At 39.2% G+C, this 26,153-nt stretch overlaps 1 protein-coding gene across 2 annotated transcripts in view; it reads right to left on the bottom strand.

Moving 5' to 3' along the window:
* The window catches only part of HACD4 (3-hydroxyacyl-CoA dehydratase 4), a 34,830-nt gene extending 24,563 nt beyond the window's left edge, over positions 1 to 10,267 (bottom strand). The window contains exons 1-3 of one of the 2 annotated variants that reach the window (XM_073228435.1): positions 9,951 to 10,267; positions 8,494 to 8,597; positions 5,819 to 5,946 (exon numbers count right to left, since the gene is read on the bottom strand). In XM_073228435.1, coding sequence (XP_073084536.1) covers positions 5,819 to 5,946; positions 8,494 to 8,597; positions 9,951 to 9,988 — 270 coding nt within the window. In that variant the 5' untranslated portion in view covers positions 9,989 to 10,267. The remainder of the gene's footprint in view (positions 1 to 5,818; positions 5,947 to 8,493; positions 8,598 to 9,950) is intronic. The other variant, XM_073228434.1, reaches the window with a different exon arrangement.
* Between the last annotated feature and the right edge of the window lie 15,886 nt (positions 10,268 to 26,153).

Raw genomic sequence — 26,153 nt, 5'->3', positions numbered from 1 at the left:
GGAAGTTTATAGCAATACAGCCCTACTTAAGAAACAAGAAAAATCTCAAATAAATAACCTAACTCTATACCTAAAGGTACAAGAAAAAGGAAGAGCAAAGTCCAAAGTTCGTAGAAAGAAGGAAATAATAAAGATAAGAAAAGAAATAAATGAAATAGAGTCTTTAAAAAAAAAAAAACAGATCAGAGAGACTAAGGGCTGGTTCTTTGAAAACTAAACAAAATTAATAAATTTTTATATATACCCATTAAGAAAAAAAGGGGACACCCATAAAAATCAGAAATGAAAGGAGAAGTTACATCTGACACCACAGAAATACAATTAGAAGAGATTACTATGAAAAATTATATGCCAACAAATTGGACAACATAGAAAAAAATGGATAAATTCCTAGAAACATATAATCTTCCAAGACTGAACCAGTAAGAAATAGAAAACCTGAACAGAATGATTACTAGCAATGAAAAAGAAGGAATAATCAAAAAACTCCAAACAAACTAAATTCCAGTACCAGATGGCTTCACAGGAGACTTCTACTAAACATTTAGATTGCTAAGACCTATCGTACTGAAACTATTGCAAAAAATTGAAGGGGAAGGGAAGCTCCCCGATTCTGTGAGGATAGCATCACCCTGGACCCAAACCAAAGCCACTACAGAAAAAGTTATAGACCAATATCCCTCATGAACATACATATAAAAATCCTCAACAAAATACCAGCAAACCAAGTTAAAAAATACATTGAAAGGATTATTCACCACAACCAAGTGGAATTTATTCCATGGATGCAATGATGGTTCAATATCCACAAATCCATCAATGTGATACATTACATTAACAAAAAGGATAAAAACAGTATGTTCATCTCAACAGATGCTGTAAAAGCATTTGACAAAATCAAGCAACCATTCTTGATAAAAACTTTCAACAAAGTATGTATAGAGGGAACATACCTCAACATAATAAAGGCCACAGCTAACTCAATGGCAAAAAGCTGAAAGCTTCTCCTCTAACAATAGGAACCAGATAAAGATGCCCACTCCCACCACTTTTATTCAACATAATACTGGAAGTCATAGCCATAAAAATCAGACAAGAAAAAGGTAAAAGCATTTTAATTGGTAAGGAAGAAGTAAAACAGTCACTATTTGCAGATGACATTTACAATCTCATTTACAATTGCCTTAAAAATAATAAAAACATAATCATTTACAATAGCACCAAAAAGAATAACTTGGAATAAATCTAACCAAAAAAATAAAAGACCTGTACTATGAAAACTATAAAACATTGATGAAACAAGTTGAAGATGATACAAATAAATGCAAAGTTACTCAATGCTCATGGGTAGGAGGATTAATATTGTTAAAAAAGTCATACTACCCAAAGCAATCTATAGATTCAATGCAATCCCTATCAAAATATCAAGGACATTTTGTCCTTGATACCAACTACAATTTGCTCAGCTAGAGCAAATAATGCTGAAATTTGTATGGCACCACAGAAGACCCAATTAGCCAAAGCAATCTTGAGAAAGAACAAAACTGGGGAAATCACACTACCTGATTTCAAACTATACTAAAAGTCTGTAGTAATCAAAACAGTATGGTCCTGGCACAGAAACAGACACAGAGCTCAACAGACCAGAGAGCCCAAAAATAAACCCACGTCTGTATGGTCAATTAATATATGACAAAGGAGGCAAGAATATACAATGGCGAAAAGACAGTCTCTTCAATAAATGGTATTGGGAACACTGGACAGCTATGTGCAAAAAAATGGAACTTAATCACAGTCTTACATAAAACACAAAATTAAATCTGAAATGGATTAATTACCTAACTGTAAAACATGAAACCATAAACCTAGAAGAAAACACAGGCAGTAAACTCTTGCACATTGGCCTTAGCAATTTTTTTCTGTATATGTCTCCCCAGGGAAGGAAGCAAAAGCAAAAATAAACGAATGGAGTATATCAAAATAAAAAGCTTCTGCACAGCAAAGGAAACCATCAACAAAATGAAAAGGCTCCCTATGTTATAGTTGCAGATATATCCAATACAGCACTAATGTCAAAAAGTATCAAGAACTCATACAACTCAACACCAAAAAAATATGATTGAAAAATGGGCAGAGGACATGAATCAACATTTTTCCTAAGAAAACATACAGATGGCCAAAGCACATGAACAGATGCTCCACCTCACTAATCCTCAGGGAAATGCAGACCAAAACCACAATGAGATGTCACCGCACACCAGCCACAGTGACTAATATCAAAAACAAAACAAGTGTTGGAAAGTGTGTGGCAAAAAGGGAACCCTAGTACACTGCTGGTGGGAATGTAAACTGGTGCAGCCACTATGGAAAGCAGTATGGAAGTTTCTCAAAAAACTAAAAATAGAAATACCATTTGGCCCAGCAATTCCACTTCTAGGAACTTACCCAAAGAAAACAAAATCACTAATTCAAAAAGATATATGCACCCCTATGTTTACTGCAGCATTATTTAAAATAGCCAAGATATGGGAGCGACCTAAATGTTTATTAATAGATGAATGGACAAAAATGTGATAAATATATATAATGGAATATATTCAACCACAAAAATAAAATCTTGCCATTTGTGACAATATGGATGGACCCTTATGTTGGGTGAAGTAAGTCAGACAGAGAAAGACAAATACCATATGTGGAATCTAAAAAACAAAACAAACAAAAAAATAAAACAAAAATAGATTTAAACACAGAGAATAGACTGGTTATTGTAGGGGCACGGGCTGGAAAGATGGGGGAAGTGGTGAAGGAGATAAAGTGCAAACCTCAAATTATAAAATAAATTAGTCATGCGGATGGAAGTAACAGCATAGGGAATACAGTCAGTGATACTGTAATTTCTTTGTATCAAATGGTAACTACACTTATCCTGGTGAGCACTAAGTAATGCATGTAATCGCTGAATCACTATATTGTGCATGTGAAAGCAATACAGGAACTATATTTCAATAAAAAATTTCAATTCTTGCAATAGTGCTCACAAACGGAATTTCTGCAGGCACAATAATTTTGGGGTAATAATTCCTAGTATTTTGACTCACAGATGTTAAAAGTTGTGTAGCATACATGTGCAGCAGTTTTTATTGTGATGCAAAGGAAGGATTCAGATTTCAGCCACTTTAATTCAGTTATTCAATGATCAGTAGTTTACTCTATTTCTTTACATAATTTTAAATAGCTTATTTATTTCTAAAAATATCTTATATTTCTTAAAGTATCTATAAACAACTATTTGTGCTATAGTTTTGCCCTTTTCCCCAATGTGTATTTTTAAAACACATAAACTATACATCTCCAAATTACTAAAGTCAATAGATTTTCCCCTTTTCCTTTAGTAATTGTAATCTTAGAAATTCATAATGGTTTTCCCTGACTGTAAAAATAAAAATGTGTGTGCTGAACATTTAAAAATGCATAGAACAAAACACAAAAACACAGAAAACAAATATAGCCCCTCTATACACACACCACCACCATCTGACACAAGTGATTCTAACTGCTCAGCTAGTTATTCGTGCCCACCACTCTTTGAATTACTTATCTTGCTGTTTGGGAACTCTAGGTCCCAAAAAGAAAATTCAGTTGTGACTTAGCAATCTCACATAGCTAACAGCAAAATAACATCATAGATGTGCAGACATGTTGTTCAGCCCACTTGAAAGCAGCTGGACTTTTTTCAAGAGACCATATGCAGTCAGCGATGATTACCATGCTAGTAGCTTAGCCACATTCTTAACTACATTTTCTTCTCTTAAAAATGGGGAAACAGGAAAACCAAGAATGATTACACAACCTTAGAGTCTTGTTCAGTTTTTTTAGAGCAGTGGCCTCAGAGGCATTTCATAATGAAGGAATTCTAATTGTCTATAGAACTTCACTGAAGGAAGGGGGAGAAAAATCAAACTTTGGACATGATAACATATCTGAAGCTTTCTCCAACACCATGTCCATTCTGAAAACAGTAGAGAAGATGGAAGAGAAGAGAGGATAAAATCTCACAGATACAAAAAAAGAAAGCCAAACAATCACAAAAATAAATAATTAGCCCAGGATGAGAATGGTAATTATCTTCCCTTAATATGGTGCTCCCTGACTTGCTATCCTGCTCAAAAACAAAGACTTAAAAATCATTCAAGCCCCATTAATGGGAGACTTTGCAACTGCACCTTTGAATGAAAAGTTTCAATGTATATTTGCCATTATTTTTTAATTACCAAAGCAGGATACAGTTTGATTACAGTGATCATATTTCTATCAGTTATTAGAGGTTCAATTAATAGTGGTTAAAATCACAAATATTCTGGAATTTGTGGAACTCCAAGAAATTGGGTTTCTAAACTGTATAATAATTTCTATTATGAGGCAAGCCTACATAATTTTGGAAAGCATAAAAAACGCACATATTTCTAGTCATATTCAATGTGCTCTATATCCTTTCTTACAAATTTACCTCTCCAATTTCTCACTTGCATTACCCTATATTGGCAATAACTAAAATAATACTATTAGTTTTGAAAATGTTCTTTTACCATGAAATTAATATTGGCCAATTTAGCCTGCAAACATAAAAAGTCCAAGAAAGTATGTCAAAAGAAAACATGGCTTCAATTTTAGATGAATTTTATCATACCCCAAGAAAAATATTATAAATACAACTTTCATTTAACCTGGGTTGTTAATTCTGTTCCCTAAAATTAGCATTATGGGATGCTGGTACCAAAATATGCACTTTGGCTGTTAACAAGTAATAAACACTAATAAGTCTTGTTCCCAAATAAAGTGCTTCTTCTGGGACAGATATGTACCCCTATTTATTTTGTAAGGAAATGTTTAAGGGAATTCCATCTAAGTCTTGGCTAGCTGATTATTATTAGTAGCGCGCACACTAAATACTGCCCTGATTTTTATTTCACATTTGATACTACAACACTTTAAATGTCTTCATCCTAATGAATACTATTTTTCTTTTATTTAGTAAGTAAAATTTTAAATCTCCCATAAACTTGTAATGCTGAGTTCTTAATAGGCTCCTTTGGATTATATGATTTTTTTAAACTCATGGTATTTTAAGCAAATTTTAATACAAGGATCTATGCCACCCCATTCAGCAAAAATTTAAGTATATGTTTATGTTCTAAGCCCTTTACTAGGTATTGGCAATACAGATTCTGACATTTCAATTATTTTTACATTGCAGATTTGCCAAATTTAGTTATCCATTTTTCTAATTTATTTTGTGAATAGTTAAAACTTTACTCATGGAAATACTTCTTTCTGTAGATTTTAAACACATTTCACATAGTCACCTAACCTCTACCTCTTTGTTTTATGGAATATACTACTTTTTATTTTTCTCACCTTAATCCATCAATGATTTCCTATATTGAATCTCTCTCCCAGTGAATTTCCCATCTTCCTTCAACCTGCCTTGAAAAGGAAAATGGACATGGAGGGCTAGAGACATGGTAGAGGGAACAAATAATAGCTAAAACAATGGCAGTAAGCTACCAGGTATTGTATTCTAACTAAGTGACAGGAACTTATCCCACCCATTTTCTCAATTACTTCCTGAGACACATGTTATTGTCACATCACATGAGAAAATGAGATTCAAAACAACTATGACCCTTGTTTAAATTCATACAACTAGTCAGAGGTAGAACTCAGGTTTGAATCCAGGCCAGGAAGTCAAGAGAGACTCTAAATAGAACAAATTTAAGTTTGAAACAAATTCTGTAATAATAATGTGATTGAAACCTACCTGCAGAAACCTAGGAAAAAGATGATCTGATTCAATGCCAACATATATGTGCAGCAACTCCAAGAGTGAAATAGACTGGCAAAGGCGCATCACAAGGCCAATCGCATAGAAAGTGTCAACCATGGAATCTGCCCGGTGAATTTAAAATTTAGACATAGTAAGGAAAAACCATATCACAACTTAAATCTATGCAGCACTTTTAAATAAAATTAGGATTATTTACTTCTCCACTATATACCTGAGAAATTTCCTAAATAACTACTAAATTATTAAGAATACAGTTGACCCTTGAACAACACAGGGTTGGACTGCACAGGTCCACTTACAGATTTTTTTTCAATAAAGTATTGGAAAGTTTTTTAGAGATGGGCAACAATGTGAAAAAAACATTTTCTCTAGCATACTTTATTGTAAGGATATAATATATAATACTCATTACAACATACAAAATGTGTTAATCGACTGTTTAATCGGTAAGGCTTCCAGTCAACAGTATACTATTAGTAGTTATGTTTTAGAGGAATCAAAAGTTTTTTCAACTATAGGGGAGTCAGCACCCCTAACCTCCATGTTCTTCAATGACCAGCTGTACCATGCAATTAAAGAAACACATCATATAAAAGTACATTTTAATTGCTCCTCTTCCAAAAAATAAAAATTTGAAATTCAAGAAGACCCCGTGGCCTAAACTATTGTATTCATTCCCCATGAGATTATAAAAACCTATTCTCAAATAAAGGTGATCAGCAAGAATGTAGGCTACATCAAACGTGAACAAACTGGAGGTGAACTTATTAAAGAAGCTGCTCTGCTCACCGTGCTCAATGGAAAAGCTTTTCCACTGCCAAGGAAATGACAAAGATGAGAAAAATAAGATTTCAGAGATGCTTTATGGAAATAGCATTCATAAAGACGTGATTTCAACTAATTACTTAGCATTTGTGTCATCTACATACTTGGGTGGTACCTTCTGGATTTTTGTTAAACACTAGAACTTGGGCCGCAGATGGGGACTTCGGAGTTTCCATTGCAGAGAGCTCATCCTACAAACAGAGTGAGCTGAACCGGGAGGGAAGCGAATGTTTCTCTAACTAGGATAAATTTAAATTTTAAAATTAAATCCTGCCATGTAAAGAAACTTCTGGGGAAGATTTTGCTGTCTTTGCTGCCTAGTGATCATTTCCCTGACATACGTTACTGGGCACTCCAGGTTTCTCTTCTGAGCGGCTCTGTGAGGTGGCCACGATGCTCAGCATCCTCATTTCTCTGGTGATTCCTAAGGTAGACGGTGCGCTCACTCACTGCCCTGCACTTGCTGTAACAGAGCATGATCACTACAAAGCTCTGTGAAGGAGGAAGGCAGCAGGTTCCTGGATTAGACTGCTGATAAGCTATTTACTTGATACCTTTACTCAGGAATTGTACTGAATCCCCACTTACTTTTTTCAGTCTGCCTTCTATATGAACAGGCTGTGTTTCTTTAAAAATATGTAGCTTCTATAATTATAACAGCAGGATAATAATTAAGACATAAATACACTGCTGATTAAGGCAATTTTTCCCACTGGACAAGCCAGGCAGAAAGAGCTCCTTGCTTGTGACTTGTGTTGTAAATGACCTGTAATATGTTCACAAAGCCACAGCTTAGAAGTGATGATTTTTTTCCTAAAAATATAAAGGAAGTTTTTCCATTCCCTGTGTTTTCCTTCTGCCTGAAGACTCCCAACATTCAGACCTGAAATTCAAGCCTCAGTTTATATCTTTGGAGGTTCTTAGTAAAGCAAGAATTAACTGTAGATTTACATTTAAAAAAGGCAATACAAAACAGCTTATGGTACCTCATAATTAAGTAGATTAATTTTCTTATGATGCTGAAGTCTGAACTGATGAGCACAGCCTGAGTTTTCCCAATACATTCTACATGTTTGTTTTTAGCTGAAACCAGCAGTTGCTCAAACTGTCAAGTCACCCAACAGTTGTAAACTGTGATGACACTTACAATATAGGGATTGAATATGAAAAGAATGTTATTTTGACAGTTATTTAGTGATTAGGTTTTTGAAAATTGAAATGTTATTTAAAATCTACTTTTTTGGAAACTGGAGGAAGCTTATGACTTAAACCATTAACACTGACTCCCATATAGGTGATGAGTCACCTACAAAGTATGTAATTTTCTTAGGGACACATTATTCCTTAGGAGCACCAACTAGAAGCCTGAAGAATACAAAGTTTTTCTTTCATTTATTAGTCTCTGGTTGCCTTAAACCTGGGGAATAAAAAACAAGGGAAGAATTTGGTTAATTCCTAATTTCTCTGCAAAAAAATGTTATAGTGGAATTTGCAGATTTCATCAAAATGTACCAGATTTGCTAGGTGCAGAACCAAAAGGAAGAGTCAAGTGTCACCCCAATGCCATGTCTCTGTTCTCAGGGCAAATTGCTCCTCAAGGAGAAGCCAAATTTCTCTCCCTCAACTCACCTCCCCACTTCTCCAAAAAGGTTTTGGTTTTTGCAAAGCAAAACATCATGTTACTGAAAAAACATGGTCACTACATTTTAGAAGAGTGAAGGATATTAGGTGAAGTTCAGAGGAGTTAAAAAAATTAATATAAGCAGGACTAGGTGAAAACAAGAACTGAAAGTTAAAAATCCAAAACTGTCTTGGAGTTTTACCTTTTCCAAATGAGAGGAATCTGACTGTCATATTTGTAAATATCCATGAGTGGCCACAGAATTGGATTAAGTAGTAGATGAAAAGGTAGACATTCTTCCTATACCTATAAATACAGGAAAATACAATTAAACACTTCCTTTATAATTAATTATCCTTTCAGCATTATACACTATTAACCAACCTACTTGCCAACCTGAACAAGCAAGAGAAAACTATTCTGTATCAGAGACTTTTATGTGGTTACCCCTCCAATGCACATCAGATTTTGAAAGGCCCCCTAGCACATACTGGCTCAGGTGAGTATCCTGAGTTTGCCTAAAGCTAAATACAGTTCTGTTTCAAAATCCACTTTCACCCTGATAAGGTTCTAACCTTGCTGTTCATCAAGAAAAACAAGTAAGCATTGCAAAGACAGCTTTGAGTATTTTTGAAAAAATAAATATGGATGAGAGACTGATGTGGTCAATATGTGCTCCAGAAGCTCAGCCTAGTAAGTGCAGAACTCGAGAGAACCGATTTACGACTACTAGAGACATTCCCAAATGGTGGATAACTCAGTAATTGGATATGCCTGACTTTTTGGATGCAGTAGGTGACTGGGGCATCGTGCCACTGCCTGCTTATGTAAGGGCACAGTTTCCTTCATCAGACACACATAGAAAGCAGTTCAGTGGTTCAGGCCAGAAAAGGGAAGTCAAGCTGAGTTTACAACTGGATTGCTAGGACTATGACTAAGACATGATTGACAGATATCACCGTTTGAGGTAGTTAGGAAAAGCACTGTTTGAAGTGCTCCCTGAGTGGTGGGGTGGCCTGCCAGTATAGAGGAGGTTTTCTACTGGTTGAAGCTGTGAAACCTCTGAGAAATGAGGCAAATAAGCTGGGAAGCTCATACAGTGTAGCTTGATGATGGGCCACCCTACAGATGACACGAACCTACTTAAAGGGGGATGAGGAAGAGGAATTCCTCCCTTAAACCTTCGTCGGAGTCACTTGGTGTGTTGATTAAACTTACTCGTCTCCAGGCCCTACCCTCTATGCCACTGCATCAGTTTCTCTGGAGCGGGGCCCTATTATCTACACCTGTAATAATAAGTGTTTCTGCAGCAGAGCTAAAAATCACCCTTCAACACCAAAGAGGGCTCCTGGTGGGAGGGAAGGACTGGTCCAGGGCGCCCAAAAGGAAGAGATGGCCATGCGGCCTCCTTCCCATTTCCTCATCTGTAAAATGAGGAAAATAAATGTTCTTTCTAGGGTTGCCGAGAGAATTGAATTAGCTAATACCTACCTGTCAAGAGCTCATGGAAGCACAGGGCGCACGGCTACGCCGCGCCTCGCTAGCCATGCCCGCCCAGCTGCCTACGGGGACTGGGGGAACCCCGCCCCCCGCCCCGGCAGCTCCTGCCCCCTCCCCTCCCCTCCAGTCCCTCCGTCCGGGCCCCGCCGAGCGCCCTACCTGGGCTGCAGCCAGGAGGGCACCGCCCGGGGCTTCATGCGCCGCCGCCGCCAGGCCCTCCAGCTCCGTCCAGGGAAGAACACCCGCCGGGGGGAGCGGGGCGGGACCGGCCCGGCCTCAGCCTGGTGCGGAAGGGCGGGGCCTCTCCATACTCAGCAGTTTACAGAAAGAAAAAAGCAAGCCCAAGGCCGTGTAAGGGCACCAAGTAAAACCGGTCCGTGCAGCGGCGACAGCGCGCGGCACGAAAGCAAGTCTGGCCACACCTGGCGACGCCCCCACACGCCTGCGTTCCCCGTGGCTTCGAGAAGCTCCTCGCAGGGCTTCCTAATCTTTGGGATGGGATTTCCACGCGGCAGCCTCGGGGAAATCAATGACCCCTCCCCCCGACCTCCAAAAGCGGAGGTCACGCGTCCCAAGGCCTCTCGGGAAGCGTGGGCCAGGTGGGCGCCTCTCTCAATACCCACACCAGTGAGAGCAGTTCAATGGGGAAGCTGTGGACACACCTGCCCTAACACCTCCTCAGTGAAGGTGCCAGATTCTTCCAGGAATTTGCATTCTTGCCCTTTTAAAATCTCCACTGGGTCCTCTAATGCTTGCAAATCCTTTTATTCACGTTGCATTCATCTCTCTCTACCATGCCCTGAAAACCTGATCACTCACTCTCATGCTCTCTGATGACCCACCTCCTACGTTGCTCATAAGATCCAGACCATCTTCAAACTTCTCCGCGAACAACCCAAAATAAACTAAAAAGCCAAGAAAACATTTACAAGTAGGTGGGACAGTAACACCCAATTTTCGGAGTTGGAAGATAGTACTCCGATTTTACCTAAAGGTAATTACGTAAAAGGAAGTCGAAGCTTTGAAAAAATGTTTGAGTCACTTGCCACAGTTGACACAACTGATAAAAGAGCTAGAACTTCAAGGTCTGCATTAGGCCATAGGTTGCTTCCTCATTGTCCATTCTGACCTCTCAGCTCAGAGCCCACCTCTCACCCCCGCATTTCTCTGCACCTTCACCCACCCTTTCCCTCCTCAGAGGCCCACCCCCACCCCCGCATTCACCAGTCCCCTTCTCACAGTCACTGCGTCACTTATTACACTCCACCTCTTATATCTTCATTCTCTCCTTTCACAGTTCCCAAACATATTCAAAGCTCTTACCCTAAAATTAAACATTCTGCTTCTCTGCTGGTGTGCTTTTGTCTCCTTTTTCCCATAACTCCCTGCCCACCCACTCTCATAGTCAGATGATTCCTTCATTTCTTACCATCTTCCTGTTTCATAACACCTTGCAGTCGGCTTTCCTTCCCAACCCTCTCCTGAAACTGCTCTCCCTTAATTTCTGCTCTGAGCCCCATCCTGTACTCACTGTGTAGATGACCCCACACAGTCCGTGCAATTTAGGAGATTTGTTCAAACGGCGTGGGGTGGGGACAATGATACACAAGGAAACAGTTGCAGCTGAACTGTCATCAATGTCATCTGTGCCCAAACCAAGCAAGGAGAGAAAGTCCTGGATGGGCTGGAGCCGGGCAAGGAGAGGGCGGGAACACTGCCTAGAGGAAGAAACTCTATCACCGAACACAGCCAGGGAGGCCACCTCATCCCTGACCATTACAGGCCCCTGGTTTAACCGCTACTCCTCTCCTCCCTTACCTCTCCAGCTGCACATTCTAACTTCTCTCTCCTCCTGTCCCCACCCGACCCCTCCCTAGATGGGGCCCCTTCTCCTGCTCTATTTCTTCAAAGTTCTGCCCTGGGCCATCTTTTCCATTTGCCACTATGTCATCCCTTGGTGCGGACATCCATCAAACATGGCTTTATCTTCTTGCAGAAAAAACGTCTAACTATATTATCTCCAGCCTCTACTGTTTTTTTTTAACACCAGTCCTGGCCTTTCAGCACCTTCTGGATATTTCTGCATGAAAATCCTATTGTAACTTCCAACTGAGCCAATTTTAAATCATCATACTGCCTTTTTCCCAAATCATTTTCTTATTTCCCACAGAGAAACCACCATTTTCCTAATCACTCAAGTTTAAAATCTGGGAATCATCAAGTTTCCCTATCCAATCAAATTCCATTGATTCCACCCATTCAAGATCCCCTACTGGTCAGTAGCAATGCCACTCCCATTCCTTACTGTACAGAACTCGGATACAAAGGGCACAAGAAGTGCTCCTTTTTATTTGCCAGGCAAAGAACAAAGCACAAACAAAAAACCTGCTCAGATCGATCGAACAGTTAGGGAATTCCACCTTGTTTTCCAAGGAATAAGTACAGAGGAGAGCTTCTGAGAGAACATTTCACGTGCATGTGAAATTCTCCCCCTCCTCGGGCAGGGCCCCAGGGCAGGTTCTCTTCAGGTCCTGGCCCAATGACCAAGACAGCCTCCACCAGCCACCTGCCTCCACTCTCTCCTTCTACCCAGACTACCACATATTAGTTGAAGACTATTGAAAGTATCTCTTAAAACCTAGCCCTGATCCAGCCATTCTCCTGGTCAGAACCCTTTGCTGCTTCCTTATGGCCTGCTAGTTATATCTCATCTGGCCTCCAAGCCCGTCACATGCTGACATACAGCACCCTATCCTCCCACGCCTACAGCAACTTGCTGTTCCATGACCACACCACGTGTCCTCTGGCCATTGTGCCTTTTGAAACGTTTCTCCTCTACTTTGAATTTCTCTTCCAACTTCTCCCCTTCTCACAGCCCAGTATCTACCTGTCAAAGTTATATTCATTCTTTCAAGTCCTTCCCAGGGCTTCCTCTTGAAGCCACGCTGTCCTAATGGCTGTCCCCAGTGGCACTTAAACCATTTCAGTGGCGGTGTCTGTCTACTCAACTAGATCACAGATTCCCAGACAACTCTACCTCCTACTGACAGTAAGAATTTGATGAGATTTAGTGTCTCTAAATTAAGTTTCTTTTGCCAAAACTACACAATTGTTGGAAGGATTTGATAAGAAAATGTATAAAAGCACCTAGTACAGTGCTTGGCAAAATAAATGTCCATAACTTGTCCCAAAATTTAACCAAAATAAAACAAATATCGCAGTAATGGCTGCATTAATGAAATATGTATACTGGACTTTCAATTATCCACGTTTACAAAAGAGTCAGATCTGTCCATCATACTGTTTCTGTATTTTTTCCCTCCCATTCCTTGGGGATCTTCATTTTGAATGTCAGTAGTTCATGTGATAAGCACTAAGAGCATAGAGCCTGGACGGTGTTCCATTGACCCCTTTTACTTCCAGTAGCCACACATGGCTGGATAAGGAACCAGTCACACTCAGAGAACTTTCAATTCTATATTTCTTTTTTATTTCAACCACCAGAAATTTTTAGAGTTCACAAGCTTCCCCTCTTCCCACTCCAAATCCCTTAGCAGAGATTGGAAATTTCACAGGCAGCTAGATCCACAGAGGGCCCCAGAGATTATGTAGCCAATCTTATTTGACAAGCATTGAAAAGCTAGTTAAAGCTAGGCTGAGATGTCTTTCCACAGCACTGTGCAAAATTGCAACCATATTTGCCCCATTATCTTATCTTACTCAGGCACTAGTCATAAATAATCATCTATTGTAATCTTTGTCTGGACACACTCTAAGCCTCTGTTACCACTCTTTCTCAGCTGATCCAAAGCATTGTTTCTATTTCTGTGCTAGAACTTTAACCACCCTTCCTTTAAACGGCTTCCCCTTTACTACTCGTTCAGAAGACCACACCCTGGGCTCGGATATTTGCCCTGTTGCATCATTGTTCCCTAATCTATCCCCTGTCCCATTCCAGGGCAAATGCTTTCAAGTGTGTAATTGGTTCATTCAACTATGCAGGAGCCATTTTAAGTGTTTTCTATGCCCGTGGACACTCTCCTCCTCCAGTTCACATGATTATATTATTGAATATTAGCTATGTGTGTTTTACAGTGCTTTCTGTTGTCTCACTTTATCCTCAGAGCAACCCTGTGAAGTGGGAACTGTTCTTACATAATTTTATAGATGAGAAAAAAATTTGGTCAGAGCAGTTAAATGTCTTGACCAAGATCAGCAGAGCTAGCAAATGTTGGAACTGAAATGAGAACTTTAGTCTGTATCCAGATATTGAATTAATACCACTGTGCTATATTAAACTTGTTTCATGTGATTGCTCAGTATTTGTTTGCAAGTACTGATTTTCCTTCTACTACATATAATAGAGTAAAAAAGGTAAAACCTAAAACTATAAAAATTCTAGAAGAAAACACCGGAGAAAATCTCATCTCTGTTCTCCCTGCTCTGCAAGACTACTGCTCTCTGGGATCTCCTTCCATGGCCAGCTTTTGGGAATGGCCCCAAGACAGGAAGTAGGTGCGAATGTGAAGCTGACCCTGCTCATTCTTCTTCTCTCAAGGACCACAGCCATGCACTGTCTTTGTCCAGTGCCTGAAAACAGTGGATTTGTGTATCTTGCCTAGTTTATGATTGTTTGTGTTGGGATACCAATTATTCCATCATGGCCAGAATCAAGATCAGTTATATAGGTTAGGTTTCTACAAGACTGACACTTTAACTTCTGTCAACGGAGTCTAAGGAAAAGTGAAGATTTTACTTGTAAAAGATAGTATCTATTTTTCTGACTTTTAAAATAAAATTCTACAATTTACCTTACCAAGAATGTAGTCAGAGTTGTAAATAAAACTTGTTGTATTATGCTGTCTACACTGATGCCCCTAAGAGCTCTTGAAATGAGGGAGACCTGACATTCGGGGATGAATTAATGAGCGGCTGTTGTATTCCGTTTGAATGTTGTTCTCTGTCCCTCTTCATTCTCCCTTTTTTCCCATTGACCTTTGGAAACTTAAGTTGTCTCTGTCTTACTTTAGTGAGGTATTTACTTTACTGAAAAATAAATCCGTTCCCCCAAATGCAATTATTCAGTGCATTCCAGTGCTTCATATAACTGATTTTTGTTTTTATCTCTCGTTTAGAATTAGTTCCTCCACTGTTACAGATTAGGAATCTGTCAACTTTTTCTACTTCCTTTTCTGTATAGTAATGGATGTTCTACTACTGTCAGTCTTCAAAGTGGGAGTTCAGATTATTTTCAACTCCAATTCAGCGAACTTGCATGTGTCACAGTCCAACTTTGTGCCATGCCAGGTGCTAAGTGCTGGCATTTCAAGGATGGACAGGAGTGTTGTGACTCTTCTGCAAAGTGGGAAACTATGAAAATGGCTACTTTGGCATGATTTTTGCATAAAACCTTGGTGTGCTGTTTTGCTGTTCCTTGTATACTCATGTCATAGCTCTCTCAAGGCCGCATTGACTATAGGGCTGACTATGAATGACATCAATTTGGATGTTTCACTACATTTTAACATTTCTTCCTTTTAACTTCTCTTACTGTTACTATTTTTTGCTTTAAAACAATTAGATTTCATGTAACTTCTGTGGACTTTGTGACCCAGTGCAGATGTGATATACAGAACTTGAGCCTAAGTTTGTATTTTTTATTACTTCAGCTTTTATGTATAAAATAATTCCACACTGTATGGTAATTGAGGTGCCCTTGATGTAAAAATTTGTTCATGTTTAACAGAGACTAAGGTGTGTATGAGTGCAGGTTTGGGAGCTGTGTTCTAATTCAGTGTGGGGCTCAAAGCAAATCATATACTCACATGCAGCCACTTTGCTTCATCTGTAAAATGAAGTAAATGAACTGTCCTGTGCTCATGCGAACTGTGACCAAAACAGGATTAAATAATGATACTAATAATTATAATAATCATGATGATAACTAAATATACCAAGGGTTAGCTATTGCTAGTCTCTATTCTAAACGCTTTATATGAATTGACTCACTCACTCCTCCAGCAAAGTTATGATGGGTTTAATAGTAATATCTCCATTTCACAGATGAGGAAACTGGAATACAGATAATTTAGGTAAATTGCCCAGAATTAACATTGCCAACAAGCAGTAAAGATAAGATTTTAACTCAGGCTGGCTCAAGTGATTGAAAACTGCTTTTACACACAGAATTGTTTTTTAAGTGCTTAATTTAAAAAATACATGTTTTCTTCAGAATGCTAGAGGGTGTTATTTACTAAACAAACAGAACACTGGCCAGTCTTTACACTAATCTGAAATTCCAGCCTGTGTTTTGGTGGATGTGTTTTCCCCTCCGACTTAGTTTAATTACATTGGAAGCTGTTCAGTTACCCATCTATCACCGTAACATTTTCTGTGGCAGCTGTCATATTAAAGCAGCTGAATCTATCACCCTCAAGGCATGTTAAGATGCAACTAAAGAACAGACCCCACCCCCCTCGAGGGCGCTTTTCGCTCCAGATGTTGCCTCACCTCGGTCCTTCCGTTCACAGCCCAGCGGGCATCCTTTTCAGACCTGCCCTTCCTGGGTTCCCTCCTCGGCTCGCCAACCGCTTCGTGCTTCTTTAGACCCTCCGTAACCCACTGCTGTACCCTACCGCTGTCCCATCTCTTCCTCTTTGGATCTTCTTTCTCATCTCAGGCTCTACATTTCCCACAGCCTATCGTGATGCATGTCTGTCTCTCCATCCTTTTCTGAGCTTTTGAAACAGCAGAATCTTTGCATCTGCTCCCTCCCCCAAACCCAGTCCGATGCCAGGTGAGGAGTAGCTACTCAGGAATTGGTGTTTAATGTTATTTGAAATCGCTCCCATTAAGAATGTTGGCAGGTAATCCCCACGAGTCCTTGGGGATGGTAAAGAATCCTTTTCTAGGAAAATCATGGATATTATATCAAGGGAAGTTTTTCTCCACATTTGAGAGATTGTGCATATTTAAAGGGGAAGAATGCTGTGGAGAATAAAAGAGATTAAATTTAAGAAATGGGGAGAGGATGCTGTCTCGCACGAGACTGTAGGAAGGATGCTAGGAAAGGAGAGGGAAGGGTCCTCACATACTCAGCTCTGCTCTTCATGAACTAAGGTTCATTCTCTCCCAGAGAACAAATGTGTTCAAAATTTCCTTGAACATCATACATATTCTCACAGGAAATTGTTAGGTCTTACAAAAACATACTGTGTTAAAATTCTTTGATATTAGATATTTAACGTTTTTTGCTTTGGTGACTTGAGAGCTAGAACTTCAAGATATGTGTGAACCCACCATGGTGCAGACCTGACTTGCCACCTGCTGGGGGCTGGTCTGCAGACAGGGCTGCAAAGGCATAGCTTCCCAGGGGCTTTGGCCTGCAGGGACTGATATGCTGGAGGGACTTGTCCTTTGTGGGTGTATGGGAGAATATACACAATAGAGGTGTTTGGGTATTGCTGAAGGTAGAGGATACAATCCTCACAAATATCAGAGTATTTTTTAAAAGAAGATAACATTGATGGGTGATGAACTGAGGGAAAAAAATCCTTAAAATAAGAAACTACAATGATGTAGTGTTAAAAGTATGTTAAACATCTTTTCAAAAGTAATATGAATAAAATGGCTGAGTTGCAGTTATTACCAAAGAGACCTCTTGTATAAGGACCCTATTCCTTTAAACTCTAGTTTCCTTATGTGTGAAGTAATGGTTCTGACTTCACAGCGCTGTGGTGGAGAGCAAATTAGATTTTGTTTGGGGTATGTGTGTGTGTGTGTGTGTTCATGTGTGTTTGCACAAACAGATACAGCACAGTGCCTGGCACACTATTATTGATGAAATTCAATACATCATTTGTTAGCAGTATGATAGACCCAATTTAGTGCTAAAATAATTTTGCTGCTAATCAATAGGAATTGACATGTTAACTCTTTCCTCATGTAATGACTATCACTTCCTCCTAATAGAAGTTATGGTAGAATGAAGATCATCTTTCTTAAACCAGTAACTTGTTTCTTAAATAAATATGTTTTAGTTGCTCAGGGTTTGTTATAGTTTTAAAAATCTAAATGGCAAAAAATGAAAAAACAGTTTCTTCAATTGACTTGAAATGCTTTTTTTTTTTTCCTTTTGGTGATTAAGGTTCACATTGTATTTAACATTTACCAAGTATTTTTATATTCAGTATCTCATTTAATCTGGCTAATGAGAAGGAATGGTAGACATTATTGATGTGCCTTTGGACTTCAGGAAACAGAGGCTCAAAGGGATTAGGGACTGTCCAGTCACATAGCAAATGGCAGCCAAGACCTCGAGCTGACTGTGAGCCCAATTTTCTGCTGTGAATTTTCAGGGGCTCTTTCCTACTCACTCTGCCTCTGTCATGATCATCAGTCCTTGGGTTTGCAACTTAGAAACTGAAGTGTATTTAGGTGTGTGCACTTTGGATTTTAATCAGCTCTCTGTGCTACTGAAAAACAGAGCTTTTTAAATACTGTAAAGTCCTTTTTATCTAATATCCAAAGATAGATTTTGAACTGTTGCTATGAATACATTTATGTTTCTGTGAAAATTAAGTTCTTAGGTATGGATCCTAAGGCACTGTATATATGACTTGGAAATCATAATATTTCATAATACCTTCTGAAATAATATTCTTTAAAAGATAAAATTGTTACTTTAATATTACCGCTGTTTTTTATTGTCATCTAATTTTTTATTCTTGAAAATCCATATATGGTATATATTCTCTGTTAAACTCTGGAGAAAAGACAAGAGTTTTCAGAACCTTTAAAAAGTGTCATGGGATGTTTCTGAGGCTGCACACAGTTTTTGATGTGTACACAGGGGAGGTGTTAACTCTTAATTTAGCAACAGAAACATTTGAAAGGTAGAGGCACTAAGAGATCACAAAATCCTATTGATTACTCCCATGGGTACCATTTCTGAGTAGTGGGCTTTTCTGAGAAACTCTGTTATTCTCTCCACTCAAAACAAGGTCAGGACAAAAACCACATGATCATCTCCATAGATGCCAAAAGAGCATTCGACAAAATTCAACATCCATTCATGATAAAAACTCTCAATAGAATGGGTATAGAGGGCAAGTACCTCAATATAATAAAGGTCATATATGACAAACCCACAGCCAACATTATACTTTACAGTGAGAAGCTGAAAGTTTTCCCCCTAAGATCGAGAACAAGACAAGGATGCCCACTCTCCCCGCTTTTATTCAACAAAGTTCGGAGGTCCTAGCCATGGTAATCAGACAACACAAATAAATAAAAGGCATCCAGATTGGTATGAAAGAATTCAAACTGTCACTGTTTGAGATGACATGATATTGTACATAACAAACCCTAAAGAATCTACTCCAAAACTACTAGAACTAATATGTAAATTCAGGAAAGTTGCAGGATACAAAATTAATACACAGAAATCTGTTGCATTCCTATACACTAAAGATGAACTAGCAAAAATAGAAATCAGGAAAACAATTCCATTCACAATTGCATCAAAAAGAATAAAATACTAGGAATAAATCTAACCAAGGAAGTGAAAAACCTATACCCTGAAAACTACAAGACACTCTTAAGAGAAATTAAAGAGGATGCTAATAAATGGAAATTCATCCCATGCTCTTGGGTAGGAATAATTAATATTGTCAAAATGGCCATCCTGCCTAATGCAATCTACAGATTCAATGTAATCCCTATCAAAACACCAACAGCATTCTTCAACTAACTGGAACAAATAGTTCTAAAATTCATATGGAACCACGAAAGATGCCGAATAGCCAAAGCAATCCTGAGGAGGAAAAATAAAGCAGGGGGATCTCACTTCCCAACTTCAAACTCTACTACAAAACCACAATAATCAAGACAATTTGGTACTGGCACAAGAACAGACCCACAGACCAGTGGAATAGAATAGAGAGCCCAGATATTAACCCTACCATATATGGTCAACTAATATATGATAAAGGAGCTAGGGATATACAGTGGGGAAATGACAGCCTCTTCAATAACTGGTGTTGGCAAAACTGGACAGCTACATGTAAAAGAATGAAACTGGATCATCGTCTAACCCCATACACAAAAGTAAACTCAAAATGGATCAAAGACCTGAATGTAAGTCATGAAACCATAAAACTCTTAGAAAAAAACATAGGCAAAAATATGGACATAAACATGAGCAACTTCTTCATGAACATATCTCACCAAGCAAGGGAAACAAAAGCAAAAATGAACACATGGGACCACATCAAACTAAAATGCTTCTGTACAGCAAAGGACACCATCAGTAGAACAAAAAGCATCCTACAGTATGGGAGAAAATATTCATAAATGACATATCTGGTAAGAGGTTCACATCCAAAATATATAAAGAGCTCACGCACCTCAACAAACAAAAAGCAAATAAGCCAATTAAAAAATGAGCAGAGGATCTGAACAGACACTCCTCCAAAGAAGAAATTCAGATGGCCAACAGGCACATGAAAAGGTGCTCCACATCGCTAATCATCAGAGAAATGCAAATAAAACCACAATTAAATATCACCTCACACCAGTTAGGATGGCCACCATCCAAAAGACAAACAACAACAAGTGTTGACAAGGATGTGGAGAAAGGGGAACTCTCCTACACTGTTGGTGGGAATGTAAATTAGTTCAACCATTGTGGAAAGCAGTATGGAGATTCCTCAAAAAATTCAAAATAGAAATACCATTTGACCCAGGAATTCCACTCCTAGGAATTTACCCAAAGAATATAATTTCTCAGATTCAAAAAAACATATACACCCCTGTTTTTACTGCAGCTCTATTTGCAATAACCAAGATATGGAAGCAACCTTAGTGTCCATCAGTAGATGAATGGATAAAGAAGATGTGGTACATATACACAATGGAATACTACTCAGCCATAAAAAGAAAACAAAGCCTACCATTTGCAACAACATGGATGGAGCTGGGGGATATTAGGCTCAGTGAAATAAGCCAGGCGGAGAAAAACAGTAGCAAATGATTTCACTCATCTGTGGAGTAAAAGAACAAAGCAAAAACTGAAGGATCAAAACAGCAGCAGACTCACGGAACCCAAGAGTGGCCTAACAGTTACCAAAGGGAAAGGGACTGGGAGGATGGGTGGGAAGGGAGGGAGAAGGGGGGGAAAAGGGGGCATTGTGATTAGCACACATAATGTAGGGGGTGGGGGCACAGGGAAGGCAGTATGACACAGAGAAGACAAGCAGTGACTCTATAGCATCTTACTACACTGATGGACAGTGACTGTAATAGGGTATGTGGTGGGGACTTGATGGGGGGAGTTTAGTAGCTATAATGTTACTCATGTAATTGTACATTAATGATACCAAAATCTTAATGAACAACAACAACCAAAAGCTCAGGAAGATGGAACTCCTCTCCCTGTGGTGAGAAAGATCACAGTAGAAGACTGACTGACTATGGAGAGCTTGGCGCCGTGTAAGAGGAGCTCATGACTCATGGGAGGCCTCCACCGGCCACCAGTAAGTGGGTCAGTGTGCAGCCCTGCACCAGGAGAACCAAGGTGACTGTATTAGTTTCCTAGGGTTGCCACAATGAAATAGCACAAACTAAATGGTTTAAAACAACAGAAATATATTCTCTCACAGTTTTGGGGGCTAGAAATCCCAAATCAAGGTGTTGGCATGACCATATTCTCTCTGAATACTGTAAGGGGCCGTTCCTAAGCTTCTGGAGCTCCTTTCAGTCCTTGGTGTCCCTGGGCTTGTAGGCGGGTCACTCCAATCTCTGCCTCTCTCTCCCCATGACTTTCTCCTGTGTGTGTCTGTGTGCACAGTGAGATAGTGAGGATGTGGCCCCAAGCTTCACACAGACTTGACGACATCACTGGATGAGTACACACTGATGATTTATAATTTATCATTGATGGGCTTGTCAGAGGACAGGAAGCCTAAGGAGGGGGAGAGACCATCTTCCAGGGTGCTCGTCACTTGTCAGTGTGCGAGACCTGGTGGGAGTGTGTCTCAGAAATTCCTACCCCACCTCTCTCCCTCTCCCGCACTTGTCCTTATCTGACAGCATCTCATCCCCATGCTTTCTTCTGTTCCCTTTCTCCTACAAAATTACATAGAACATCCCAAATGGAAGATTGACATGCTCAGGATCAGGCTGATGGCGAGGGTCGAAGGCATGTTCCTGTCCCAGCTCATTTTCAACTTACTAAAAACAGAAATTGCCCGATTAGTCTTCATTGTCACAATCGTCTCTATTTATCAAGATACTCTTTCCTGCTGCATTGTGAGATTATAGTAAAGTAATTTAACTATTTTCAGTCACATGAAACAGCCTGAAGATTACCCTTTGGGCAAAGTTATACGAATACTGAATTTAGAAGATATTGTCAAAATGAGATCAAACAATATTTTACATTTTGAAATAATACTTCATAGGTAAACCATCCAATATTCTATTTCAATAATGAAGAAAAGTTATTCATTTTAATCAATAAATCCCCTAATAAACTATGTGCAAATGATAAGAATAATCTTATCAATCCAGAAAATTGACTGGAAATATTATCCTAAGTCACTTAGGTGTTCTAAGTGTTGTAAAATCTCCCACTTGCCCCTCCTTTGAAAGTGGCAGGCCAAAGAGCAGGCATTAATGGAGAGAAATAGCATCCAGGCCAGCCCAGCGAGATCCAGCTGGTCCCAGCCGGCCCCTTCCCAGTGCTGCTCCCTCCTTGGAGACAGCCGTGTGGGGCCAGCACTGCACAGACTCCACAGCTCAGAGTTTATATATCTGTGGGAGCTTTGTTCTTATATGACAATTCAGGGTCTCCCTGCTTTCTTGTAGTCTTTTCTCATTTTTGTGTAATTCTACTCAATAATACATAAAACTCTGTTGTGTCTGGACAGCGATGCACTTCAACTTAGATTGATGATGGATATAAACTATCTCCTATGAAAGACCAACAATCAGTTAAAGTGAAAACAAAGCTGTGAATGTTTTTGCCTTAGATTTTCTGTGTAGCCTACTGTAGCTTTCCTTCTTTCAGGTATGCTGCTGGCCCTTGCTCTGATCAAGAATGACTCTCTCTGGGTAAAATGCTTAATCCTAGTATGGTTTTCAAGGCCTGGTTTGAGCTAATTTTACTTTATCACAAACTTGTACTTCCAAGTTCTTCTAATGTGATTATGTATATTGAAATTATTGTGGGGTTTTTTATCTTTTTTCTTTTCATGCAAAATCAGAATCGTGGAATGTGTGAAATTTGTCTTTGGAAGAAAAAGAAAGAGGAAAGGCTAGTTCCCTCTCTCTCTCTGCTTCAGCTGAGCCACCATCTTCTCCTGCCCCTGGACATTAGCTGGTCTCCTGATTCTCCAGCTATTGATTCAGCATGCCATGGCATCCCCCTGCCACCACCCACGTCCATCACAGGCTTTGGGACTCAATTACAGACTGACTTATATCACCAGCTTTCCGGTTCTCTGGCTTGCAGATGGCAGACTGTAGGACCTCGTGGCCTCTGTAATTGTGCAAGCCAATCCCTATAATAAAGCTCCTCTTTATATCTGTATCCTTTTGGTACTGTTTCTCTGGAGAACCCTGACTAATACACCGACTTAATGGTTGGCGTGACCTTAACAAGTCGTTTAACCTCTCTGTGCCAATCTTCCGGTTGCTGAAGTGAAGATAATAATGTTACCACATATGGTTGTTTGAGAGTAATAATCAATGGCTGGCATACAGGAAATGTTCAATCGATGCTCACTCCTGTAACCATCCGGGGGGCACCACCATCGTCATCCTGCAAGGGAGGGGGGACCCGGGATGTCCCTGCCACGGACATACTTCCTTCATGTCAGGGGAAGACTATTGCAAGACCTGTGGGTGAACGGTCAGTGAAACCAGTCAAAATATTGTTTTAAAATCCTTCTTTGAGATGTTATGCTCTATAACATCTGTGAACACCAACAGTTGATGAATGAGTAGTATTCCTAGGGGTGAATTAGGAATGGGCAGTGGGGGACTAAGGTTTATGGAGAACCAGTTATGTGCAGGCACTATTCCAGGTGACACACCACTGTGTGTAAGGCAGGCCAGACTGTTCTGAAGGGGAAAGCTGCTTATGATGGGAACAAGTAAAACAAGTGGAATAAAACAAACCATTGAATAATTTAAAGATAATAACAGCCATTCTATATGTTTGCATAGTGTTTTTATATGCATTATCTTATTGCAGACTCAATGTGAAGTAATTATATGATCCTCATTTCATGGGTGAGGAAAGTGAATCTCAGAAAGATTAAATGTACTGAGGATCACATAACTAGCAGAGGCAATATTACTGGGTGAAGGAGCTACAAGATTAGGGGGACTATGCTCTAAATTGGAAATGACAAAGAGGTTTCATCCTAAATCATTTGGTATTAGTCTTCTGGAGGGAGAAGGATCCTGAGGCTTCATCTGGACTGGGTGGAAAGAGTACTGTAATCAGCTAGCAATGTCTGCCATGAGATGGGCGAAGGTGAATTGCCATCCCCTTGTAAATACCATGGTATTTTAGTGTGCACCCTGTTGACCTGAGCATGGATGAAGCAGAATTTAAGTCTAGGATGGATGAAGTGAGATGAAGCAAAAAAGGTGACTACATGAGCTTATAGCATCTTACTATGCTGATGGACAGTGACAGGCATGGGGTATGTTGTGGGGACTTGATAATAGGGGGAATGTAGTAACCACAATGTTGCTCATGTGAAACCTGAGCATAAGACTGTATATCAATGATACCTTAATAAAAAAATTAATGCTGAAAAAAGAAGGCAAAATCAGGGAAAAAAAGGAAGAAAGGTGACTACAACTATAAAGAGGGCTGGAAGAATGATACAGTGGTATCTACACGTTAATACTATTTTTACAACCTGGTATCATAAATACTCTTTTGAAACAAAAACACTTTCCTTCCTTCCTTTCTTTCTTTCTTTCTAGGCATGGGCAGATAGAATAATTTCTAAGACTGAAAATTCAGTACTGTGATTTCTAATCAAACTTCTAATGATGGTCTTGGGAAAGCCTCCCAAAACTAAGTATCATTTGTATCGAAGAAGAGCCTGTGTGAGTGAGATGGCCATACCTTTTCAGAGTGGCTGTGACAGGCCACAAATGTAAATTAAAAACCTTAATGTCAAATCTAAAATGACATTGAGATCCTAATCTTAGCAGTTCTGACTGCAGGGTGAACCAGAACCTGCTCCGCCATGAATGAAAAAGGGGAACCACCATCCCTTTGTGTCCTTACTGTCTGCCCTCTGCGCTAATGTGGTTCCGTGTGCTTGCCTTTGCTTAGTTAGCAGTGGAAAAGCAGGGGAAAACCACTTCCCCCCTCTGCGGCCTTGAAAATGACAACCACATGTTATTCCAGTCTTTCCTCTCAGTTTTATTTTCCAGGTCTTAACTCATGATTGCCCTCTGGGTTTCTATAATGGTATGAGAATGTTTTCAATTGAAACTAGAGTGCCTGCCAAAATGAAAGGACATGAAAACATGATTCTTCATCACATAGTTGGTAAATCCCCTGCTCTCTGTTTGAAATTCAGAATTTGGGAGTTAAATTACAAGAGCACTTTCAAGTGCTACATTTAAAAAAAACACTGTGTTTACCTAAAATCACAGGCAATCTTTGTAGGAGACTATTGGAATTGTTTAAATGCAATCAATTGAGGAAGACTTTTGAATGGAAAAGGATAAAAAAAATTTACTGAAATAAACACTTTAGTTATTGTTTAACTAATTTACTACAATGAGATGAGCTGATTTTATTAGAGCATTCTAAGTTGCGATTGCTGTTAAACAATTTAAAAAATTGTTTTTACTAGTGATAAGAATAGATGACTTTCAAATTCTTACATATTAAGAATTCCTTTCATGGTATGCAGGAAAATAACTGTAGAATCATTTGGTCTTTTCTCCATCAATTCCTTCATTCCTGCTTATCATCACAATGGAAGTCTGCTTATATTTAACATAATGGAGATTTAACAGAAGTATGCTAATGAAAACTTCAGTTTTCCTCTTCTTGGTCTTGTATAGTCTCTTATTCCTAGGTCTTAATCTGTGTTTGCGCAGAGGAGAGTAACCAGTGTAGCCAATGATAACAAGAGCTAACATTTGTCTAGAACTTCCTGTGTATCAGGAATTGTGCCAGGGATTTAGAGAAAATACATTGTACTTTAAATCTTAAGAGGTAGATCATTTTATTAGCCTATTTTATTTATTAGCCCATTTTTGAAGTCGTGAAGTTGAACCTCAGAAAGGTTAAGAAATTTGTCCAAAGTCACACAATTTATA

This window comes from Manis javanica, chromosome 2, assembly GCF_040802235.1.
Source record: "Manis javanica isolate MJ-LG chromosome 2, MJ_LKY, whole genome shotgun sequence".
In the NCBI taxonomy this organism is placed as follows: domain Eukaryota; kingdom Metazoa; phylum Chordata; class Mammalia; order Pholidota; family Manidae; genus Manis; species Manis javanica.
Note: the sequence above shows the minus strand (reverse complement) of the source record. Positions and strands in the feature narration are given on the sequence as shown.